This window comes from Anopheles gambiae, chromosome 3, assembly GCF_943734735.2.
Source record: "Anopheles gambiae chromosome 3, idAnoGambNW_F1_1, whole genome shotgun sequence".
Taxonomy (NCBI): Eukaryota; Metazoa; Arthropoda; class Insecta; order Diptera; family Culicidae; genus Anopheles; species Anopheles gambiae.
Window position 1 is genome coordinate 50,601,126 of NC_064602.1, and position 9,767 is coordinate 50,610,892.

At 40.0% G+C, this 9,767-nt stretch overlaps 4 protein-coding genes across 5 annotated transcripts; 1 reads left to right on the forward strand and 3 right to left on the reverse strand.

Annotated features, from left to right (window-relative positions):
• Positions 1 to 221: 221 nt before the first annotated feature.
• On the forward strand, positions 222 to 788 carry LOC133393819 (uncharacterized). The gene is made up of 2 exons (XM_061660483.1): positions 222 to 363; positions 422 to 788. The coding sequence occupies exons 1-2, from the start codon at positions 278 to 280 to the stop codon at positions 696 to 698; spliced, it is 363 nt and encodes a 120-aa protein (XP_061516467.1). The 5' UTR covers positions 222 to 277; the 3' UTR covers positions 699 to 788.
• LOC1279670 (probable serine hydrolase) lies at positions 779 to 3,184 on the reverse strand. The gene is made up of 3 exons (XM_319437.5): positions 2,962 to 3,184; positions 2,805 to 2,873; positions 779 to 2,073 (listed from the first exon to the last, which is right to left on the reverse strand). Exons 1-3 carry the CDS (start codon positions 2,984 to 2,986, stop codon positions 1,229 to 1,231), a joined length of 939 nt encoding a protein of 312 aa, XP_319437.5. The 5' UTR covers positions 2,987 to 3,184; the 3' UTR covers positions 779 to 1,228.
• A 136-nt stretch (positions 3,185 to 3,320) lies between these two features.
• Positions 3,321 to 4,217, reverse strand: LOC1279671 (exosome complex component RRP40). Its single transcript, XM_319438.4, has one exon. The coding sequence runs from the start codon at positions 4,064 to 4,066 to the stop codon at positions 3,350 to 3,352; it is 717 nt and encodes a 238-aa protein (XP_319438.4). The 5' UTR covers positions 4,067 to 4,217; the 3' UTR covers positions 3,321 to 3,349.
• Positions 4,218 to 5,241: 1,024 nt separating this feature from the next.
• LOC1279673 (solute carrier family 12 member 9) lies at positions 5,242 to 9,440 on the reverse strand. 2 transcript variants are annotated; one of them, XM_061660481.1, is made up of 8 exons: positions 9,291 to 9,440; positions 8,607 to 9,049; positions 8,367 to 8,501; positions 6,675 to 8,286; positions 6,225 to 6,602; positions 6,080 to 6,158; positions 5,887 to 6,017; positions 5,242 to 5,810 (listed from the first exon to the last, which is right to left on the reverse strand). In XM_061660481.1, the coding sequence occupies exons 2-8, from the start codon at positions 8,890 to 8,892 to the stop codon at positions 5,612 to 5,614; spliced, it is 2,820 nt and encodes a 939-aa protein (XP_061516465.1). In that variant the 5' UTR covers positions 8,893 to 9,049; positions 9,291 to 9,440; the 3' UTR covers positions 5,242 to 5,611. The 2 variants fall into 2 exon arrangements, with proteins under 2 accessions (XP_061516465.1, XP_319440.4); XM_319440.4 differs by having other exon boundaries at positions 8,607 to 8,947; positions 9,074 to 9,439.
• Positions 9,441 to 9,767: the final 327 nt, after the last annotated feature.

Consider the following 9,767-nt stretch of genomic DNA (forward strand, 5'->3'; position numbering starts at 1 on the left):
CATATATTATGCCAAAAATGTTCTCAAATGTGTTGTTCAACTTTAACTTAGGATGCTGCATTCTTAATTTTTTCGAAAATATCCATTTTGATGCATTTATGAGAAGTGTCCATCTTACCCGCAGTGTCCGTCTTTAACTACCTATGTTTGCCTTCTGTGTGTTCGTTCATACCATTGTCATAGCAACTATGGTGTATTGAAAGCCTCAACAAAGTTTTGATCGATTTGTATGCTGTTGTTGATGTGCTGTGTTCCAGTGTAAGACAACTCTATAGACATGGTAAAAGATCTAGACTTTATACAAGATATCAATGAAAAATATGGCGGGTTACAGTTCGAATTACACGGAAAACTTGAAGAAATGTACGCTGTAGCCCGTAATTGTTGAGAGAAATTATTTAATTTTTGTTTAATCTTTTAGTGTGAAAATGGAACACTCGCTGCAAGTAAATGAAGCAAAAACCAATGACAAATCCAAAACTGGTAAAGTTGAATCTTTCAGCTACTCGACGGAAACAATGAAGCGAAGGAATCATGAACTGTTGAAATCGTTGGAAATTTCCAAAGCCAGACTACGGTCTCGTGCTACTTTTAGCCCGTTGGAAGCGATTTTACAGAAGGCGATTGGAAATTATCTGAAAGAAACTTCGCTAGTTCCATGCAGCACAAAAAAAGTGTACGGGCCCACCTATGTTTAATGAGGCTTTCGTGATTCCATTTTCGTACATCATTATGCTGACACAATTATAAGGATGTTTCTTGAAAATGAAGAAAAGAATACAATAGTATGATATTTGTTTTATTAATTTTTTATCCATTCCTAGTCCAATGTTTTTAAAACATTTCATTCATCTTTTCAGATGAATTCCCATACCTATTTCTTAACCCGTAAAGAATATTTTCTAGTTTTGTATTCACACGGAATAATTCGTAGAGCTAAAAAAATTTATGGAAATAATTCACAGTAGTCATGTAGCGGGGAATGAAAACAACATACTAATCATTCTATTTGTAAAATATATAAATTCATCAACGATCCCTAATATAATGAATCGACACTTAATTTGTTTAGCCGGTATTTCAATTGAAACTGATTGTGAGTAACAAAAGTGTCCTAAATTCACTTCAAATGAGAGTCATTAATTTGTTACAGGACCCTATCTGGTGTTACAAGAAGCAAATGATGTGACCCAGCATTATCGTTATAGTGTCCTATGTTATTCTCAATTTACTTCAATAGAAATTCACTAATTTGTTTTGATACCCTATCTGGTGTTACAAGATGCAAATGATGTGACCCAGGAATTTCATAATATGCTACTTCTGATGCAGTTCGTTTAAGCACATCCATAACTTTTGGATAAACTTCAGGGTTATCGAACTTCATTCCAGGATCGGCACGTATATTTAAAACCTTACATTTTATACGCTCCGCATATGCAAGTACTTGCTCCATCGAAAACATACCCAACAGCGCCACTTTCAAACGGAGATCTCTAGCAAAATGATAACCATCCTTATTGAAATGTGCTGGAGCAAGAGCCATACCACGCCGCATTAACACTTCGACAGAGTCGTAATCCACCGAGCCATCGTAGGCTGCCAAAACCAGATCGATCATCTCGTCGTATCCATAACAGGGCATTTTAGATTCAGGTAGCGTTTCGTAATGTAAAAATTTATCAATACAGTCTCCAGTACTAGCGGCCGTTTTATGATGATCTCGCACCGTCGGTCCAGCAATATCAATGCTAATAAATCGCTCTACGTCATCTGGAAAACTAGCAGCATACATGAAGCTCAACGCGCCTCCTAGCGAATGACCCAGGAGCGTTACTTTAGTCCAGCCAAAATATTTCACTATGCGCCGAATCAACGTGATTCCGTCCCAGAAGATGAAATAGTGCATGCCTTTGGGATAATGTGACGATTTACCGTGACCCGGAAGATCGATAGCAAGAATTGGGACCTCAGCAGGCAACAAAGGGCAAAGACGATCAAATGAGCCTGCGTTGTCCTGCCAACCATGGAGTGCTAGAACAGGTTGTTTTAGACGGGATCCCCACCATTTACCTACAAGTAGAAACCATACATTGAAATTAAATGAAAATATATTGTAAAATTTTGATATTTTATTTTGTTTATTTACTTCTGGTTTATGTGCTATATTAACGTTTATTTGAATTTAATTATATGTTTTAGGCCATTGCATGTCTGTATTTTAGTTCTTGAGAATTAACTCGTAAACATTCATGGCTATTCAATAAGAACCCCATAAACAATCAAATAAACAAAAATAAACGTTAAACATTACACCTCAAACATCAACCATGGATTAAAAAAGAAGCGCTTTTCAAGGTTGTTTAGTGTAATTGATACATCGTATGCATGTCTTGCTTCATGTTAACCCTAACATTAACAATCAAACCTAGAAGGAATTAGAATTAGATAATTTGTGTTGCAGATTAACCCTTTGCCGGGCAACAGCAAAAGCGGTTAGCGCAATTCTTAATTCTTTCCTATGAGTTTATGTGGATGTGTGTATGCGTGTGTGTATGTGTGTGGTGCGCATATGCGATGCGAGAATGCTAATACATCAACCACAAGTAGGGTTTGTTCAAGGGATGCTAAGCTTATCATAGCGAAACAATAAACGGCTTACACCTTGATGCCACTACTGCACCATTCACCCAAAGCGTGACGAAACTATGGAACAATTACGTCAAAGCATGAACACGCAACTTTCAAGCTAACATTCCATGGTATGATGTTGTGCTGCACTATCATACGATATTCACAAATACCTGCTATGATACCCCAGGGGACTGGAATTTCTATTTCTTCTATAGGACGCAACGTAGATACATTAGTACCTAAAATGTAATAACATTAACAAAACCGTTTTATTTTTAATCACACTGCAGATGATATTGATCTCAATAAACTCCTTCATTTACTCACCATTCGACGTTGTAGGCTCACTCATGATTTTAAAACGAGCGATGTTTAGCAAAAAATATTATGCAATACACAATTATCAACCACGAATCAATTTCGCATTCAGTACGCTCAGTAATGAAGTTTCGCTTGAGCCGCTAGCATAGTTATTCGAGTACACAATCCTAGCACAGCTGATGACATTTTCGGCATGTTTCTTTTTTTCCGCTTTGTTTACGTATTCCACCAAGGTGAGCACAAAATTTGCTGCGCCTATTTTATTCTAATTATCTTGATTCACTGACGTTCAATAGGTGTTTCCAACCAGGGTATGTATGCATCCTGATATTATTTTCCTTTCTTTCGTTCGATTCAACTCAACATTTTTTAGAAATAATTACTTTAACGTTCTTTATTTTATGAAACCAGACGCATAGGCTCCTATATCATCACACAACTCTCGAATGCGATCGTTCGGTAGGTATTCCAAAGCCAAAATAGCATTTCCTACCGCAATAGTCTCTTTTATCGTTCTCCCCCGGATCCATATGCGTCCATTCATTCCGGCTGCTATTTCAAAAGGAAGTTCCTTCGCTAGTTGGCTAAGAAAATTGCTCTTTGGATTCAGTATTTTTCGAACCAAGTTCAAGCTGCAGCTGATCATAAATCCATCGTGTAGAACGCCTAGTTTGCCTTTCTTGCCATGCGAGTCGACGCACACTAGCTCCGGTTCGACATCGGGGTGAGCAATTAATAACCGAGCGTATACAATATCGCCAACATTTACGTCTGGCCGATTTTTCTTCGTAGCTCCTTCAAAAGCCATGTACGACAATGAAGCAGTCTCGCTACCTCCAATATCTAAGCGGAATGTGTCGCCTGTCTTTGCCATCACAACACCAATCACCAGCTCTCCACGATTTGGCACGTAGCGTCTTTGGTAGGCGTCTACCCAGAAGGTGTTGGGAGGTTTCATCTTTAGCATTCCGCACTTGCTAGCGAGCACCGTCTCTTTCTCTACTCGTATGCCCGGGCCTATGATTACTTTCTTGTTCGCTTTCATCATTTCCATCGGCTCGCTTATAATATCTCCTGCCAGTACGGCTACGCTGTTGTTTTCCGTCGTCATGTTCACCGTTTTGGACACTCTTCTGTGGACAAAGACTTTCAAAACTGCAAAAATAATTAATCTTCGCAGCTCGTGGCGATATTCACCGGGCAGCGTGTTGTTTATTTACATCCAGTGACAGAAGCACACCTCAAATTGACAGCATGTCTACACCATGCGTAGCTTGCCCCTTCTTTGCAGAAGACTTTGACCACAATTCGTAAACAACACTTTTCCGAATCAGTTTTAGGGAGGAATTAAAAAAAACAGCACTGTCGCATGTGTTTGTTCTTGTAAAGCACTTTGTTTATAGAGACATTTAGCATGGGACGTAAATATTACTGCGACTATTGTGATAAACGGATACAAAACGATTACAACATAATCAAACAACACAATGTAGGGCTGCCACATCTTCGAGCGAAGGCTGAATACTTTCAACAATTCAAAAGTATGTTTGTTCAAATCATGCGTGTAACAATTGTGTTTAACATATTTTATTCTTCCGCTAGGTATTGAAGAGATTTTAGGGGAAATCAAATATAAACCGCCTTGCCGTTCATTGAAAGATCATAGTGTTTGCATGTTTGGGGTACTATGCAGATATCGTCATTATACATCAGAGCAAATTCGGGAAGTGCAACAGTTTGGTACGTATTTAGCCTCGTCAAAAAGAATTTGTTTTAAATGTATTGTGTATCAACACATTTTGAAACTAATAAGTGTTTTTTTTACTCAGTTCAACGTCCGAAAGAGTTTAATCCTAAAAGATCGGAACGACTGCGTAAATACTTGCGGAATGTATTGGCTCGTACGGAGCTATTCGTTAAAAAACGATACAATCAACATGCGATAGAAAAATTACCACCTTCTATGATACAAATCGAAGATTCTTCCAAGTAGACGCCAGCCAGAAACAGATTAATTGTCCCAGAAAGCTTATTTAACTTAACTTATTTAGATGAAAGATATAAATGAAGCTGCCCAAAAATTAATAAAAATACATCCAAAACTACTTTATTTCCATTGTTGTCATTTCTATCGCTACAATTAAGCATCTGTGTGTCTAGCTTTGGGTTAATCGTTATCTTATATTGTTTTAATCTACAAAATGCCATTCAATTGTCATAATTGGTGTAAAAACAGAGTCAAAAACAGTAAACTTTAGTCATTATGCAGAATAATAAACAAAAAAATCACAGCAGTGGACAAAATTTTATTACAGTTCAATATATGTGTTACGTGTACCTTATCACTAAACAAATAATTGTTTTAAAATAATTTAATAATGTAACGAAAAATGGAATTACCCTGTGTTTTGTATATTATTAAACACAACGCTTGTTCACCATGCCTGTTTGCAGCAGGTTTTTATGTTAGTTTCAAATTACACCTAAAAATTGCCTTTTCACATACATGTGTTGCGCGCTACATTTAATAATTAGTTGTGTTCGATACATTTTTTCTGTATGCTCTGGGAGTCGCATTCGTAGAAAAGAAACACGTAAACTAACAGATCAAATCCAACTGGAGGAGGTGGAGCGCATATCTTTTTTTTTCTCTCTCTTAAAGAGTAGTTGAGGTCACAGCATCAATACCATGGACAAGTATAGTTGGGGGAAGATCGAACGTAAGCTCAGTCAATAGATCGAGATAGTGGTGACACTTTTCCTTATAATCAACGGATGGAGTAGCTGGAGGCGTTGGAAGATACATAAATGTCACAGCCGTTGCATTGGATCTATCGCGTATTATTTGATTGATTCTGTAAACGAAAAGGCAAAATAACGTATTAAGACAAAGAAATAATTAGCAGTTGTATACGCATTATTTTCTATTACCTTTGCATGTATAATTTGGAGCGATTAATATTTTCTTCAGCCATCAATTGATTACTATCGCTATTACCGGTGAATTGTTTGAGAATATTGCGGTGTTTTGCAAAATCAATATCTTTACTCCATTCCGGAATCTGAAAGTATGGGAAGAGTTTGTATAATTGTACGATAAAAGATTCACATTAAAATTATCTACCTTATGGATGGATGCTGAAATTCTTAGCAACTTCAATCGTTGATCAAGACGGTGTTCTGCGGGCCGTTCAAAAGCAGCACTGAGAATGTATGAAGGGAAACATTAGTATTAGCGCATAATACTCGCAAAAAAGGCACGATCTTACCTATTTTCTGACACAGTTTCCGATTCACATAGAAACACGCGTAGCTCCAACTTCTTCCAAACAGGCAACATGTTAATTATGCATGCCAACTGCATCATAAATTGCGACACGACATCAAACGGATCCTCATTTTTCGGCTCGAAAATATTCACTGGCCACACATCTATGTAGCGGATGTGGTTGTTACGCGCAATCATTTGCTTGTCCAATCGATGAAAGTGACGACATAAGCAGAGATTTTTCCTCATCCGTAAAACATCATCGATGATCCGTACATAGTCAACCACTCCGAGTGACTTCGATTCGCCGCTCTTGCGATACGGGAACAATTTAATCCCATTGCCATCAAATTCACTGGTTTTGTAGGGTGAGTCCTCACTGCAAAGATTTGAAACACAATAATTAATCTCATCCGATAGCAAACAATATAGTTCAGAGGTGTGTGCTTACTGTTCAAAAAAGTCCTTCGACTGTTCCTCGTCATAGAAACCAAGAATGGTTGTGTTAGGCTTCATCGCTCCCATGCCGGATATTCGAATGAGATGCTGAATGCCTTCGCGAACGTTTCTAGATAGTGTAAGCTCCACAAAAGCCTTCACCTTCATATGGTCAACTAGCGAGAGCCACTGAGTGTATTCCTCAATCGTAGGATCATTCGATGAATCGTTATCCGCGAACTCTCCCACTTTCACGTGTCCAATCACATACAAACCACCTTTTTTCATGTCGTTTACGAAATGTATTAGGGGACAACAGGAGCGTGGACTGGACACAAGCAACAACATTTGCGGACGCCAGAACTTTACATGATCTTTTCTTGAGTCTAACATAAGCAAATATTTGCGCACCTGATGAAACATCAGTGCCTGTGAAATGGAACCCCATTGCGCGCCTTGCGAGGCCGGCGAAAATAAATGCAGCGCTATCACAAGTAACAGGCAAAGTATGATACTAGATAGCGCATAGATAGAGTTTATCACAAACATCATAATGGCTGTCCCAAGCAGGCCAATAAATGCAGTATGCCATGTGAAATACTTGTAGGTTGGCCGGAAGTTAGGTGCTCCAGTTATTTCAATACCCAGACACGCCAAGTTGGTCGCCAAATATGCCAGCATGAAAAGCACCGAATTAATCTGGGCGATTGTGTTGAGCGAACCGATCAGTAAAATTGCTTCCACCAAAACCCAGCTCGCGATTACGGCAGCAATTGGATTATTCTTGTACGTACCCTTCACAACAAAGCTCATCAGTGGACCAAACACACGATCCTTCGCTAGAGCCTCCATTACACGGCTTGCGCCAATCAGGTTACTTAAACCGGTAGAAAAAGTGGCCGTCAAAATGCCAATGGTTACAAACGTTGGCCACAAGTTGATTGGCCCAAGAAATAGGAAATTGTTCTGCAGCAAAGTGCTTGTGGTGGTGGCCGCAATCAGCACTGATAATGCCATGTAGCACAGAAAAGTAAAGAGCACGGCAGACAGAGTGCCGGCTGGAATGCTTTTGGATGGATTTTTCAACTCCCCGGACATATTTGCACCGGCCATGATGCCGGTGACGCCCGAGAACAGTACACCGAACACAACCGCAAAATTCACTTGATTCCCGTTCGAAGTGTAATCCTTGGTATAGTTGGTGTGCAAATTGGACCAAAGCGTATCCGCCTGCAGGCCGGTATAGCGTGCGGTGGTGAAGTTCACCAAGCTATTCTCATGCGGTATGCTCACGTCCATTGGTCCCTGCGTCAGGAAGCTGACGTATGTCGACAGCAAACAAATGACCACCACTCCCAAAATCATCATCGAAGTTTTGGCGAACATTTCCGCACCAATCAACACGACAATAAGCATCAGCGTGTTGAGTGAGCTGCAGTAGAGGAAGCGCCACCAACGGCCATCCGGAATTGAACCGCTGCCAGTGCCATCCGAGGGACCAAAGTTTTGTATAATTCCTTCAGCACATCCAGATATCGCCAAGCCACAACCTACTACATTCGCGAGAAAGAACAGCGTTCCTATGGAGCCGCCAAATTCCGGACCCAGTGTGCGGCTTATCATAACTGTAGGCGAAGAATAACAAAAATGCGAATAAAAACAACTTGAAATATTGTATAGCTCATTTGCGGGGGCGTATACTTACAATATACACCTCCACCCTCAACGGCACCATTGGTCGAGATCGCACATACGGACGAAACGGTGAAAAGCAAAATGACGTAAGCGATAATAAACTGCAACAGTGTAACATACAGGCCAGCATTGCCCACGATGAAACCTGTGGAAAAATATTCGAAAATTATTATTAACCAGCAAACACGATCACTATTCTATAACAAGAACAATGCATTTATGTAATGTTGTAAGTCAAGTTGTGTCTTACCAACTCGAATAAACACTAGCGCACTAAACATGGACAACGCTACGGGACAAAAGACACCCGCAAACGTTCCCAGCGTGCGCCCAGAACTGGCCACGGGATCGGAGATGCTGCCGAATTCCACATATCCAGCTGGATCAGTTGTCGGGGCAGGAGACGAAAACAAACTACCGAACTGTCGAAACAGCCGGGACGTTCCTGCCCCGTTAGTTCCTCCGGTAATGGGATACGATTCTGACGATTCTACTGGATCGTTGTTTGTACTTCGTACATTGTTTTGCGCGATCATTCTAATCACTGTCCTGGTGCAAACTGCGGCACAATTCAATCAAAGTATGCTAGCTCTAGATGATTCCGTTCAATAACGAGATTCGTTAATGAATGTTCGTGAGCAGTTCGATTAGTTCAGCAAAACATCAGATAGGTGATACCACTGAACTGTTACTCTGGAAACGAAACAAAGCACTTACATTGCGAGGTAATAATACGCTTCGCAGTAAATCACTCCTGCACAAAGCAATTGGTCTCTTGTTGTCAAACACAGCGCTCACGAACGATTCGTTGACCTATCCCCAATTTAGCGGAAATGATTCACACTAGTCTTAATTTACACCACAGCCAAAACTAGATAACTCATTGGAGCGTTGAAATGTTAATACAGCTACAAATACATAATGCTTGAAATACTTATTTGCACAGCTACTTCTTAAAATTCCGCTCTCATATCGAACGAATATTGATAAGCTAAGCTAGATACAAAACTAAACATGCATTGTCTAAAATGCAGACGAAATGTGATGAGATGGAATGTCAACAATTGGTTGCCATCAAAAGCAATCGTGCTGGTTTTCCTGCGTACGGAATAGATCATAACGCCAGGACTCCACAGAGCATAACACGGAGCGCAACATAACAACTGACAGCTGCCAAACGCTTGAGAAAACGCTTGGGAAAGGAGGTTAAGCGTTTCATTAACTATCGGTCATCGCAGTAGGTTGGTAGCTTTTCAACGAAAAATGAGCGGCCTACTAAGGATATTCAAAACATGGTACCGGCAATAAAGCGTTTTATGAAGCGTTTAGCAGCTGTCAGTTGTTATGTTGCGCTCCGTGTTATGCTGTGTGGAGTCCTGGCGTAATATTTCTGTCAATAAAATTCATAACA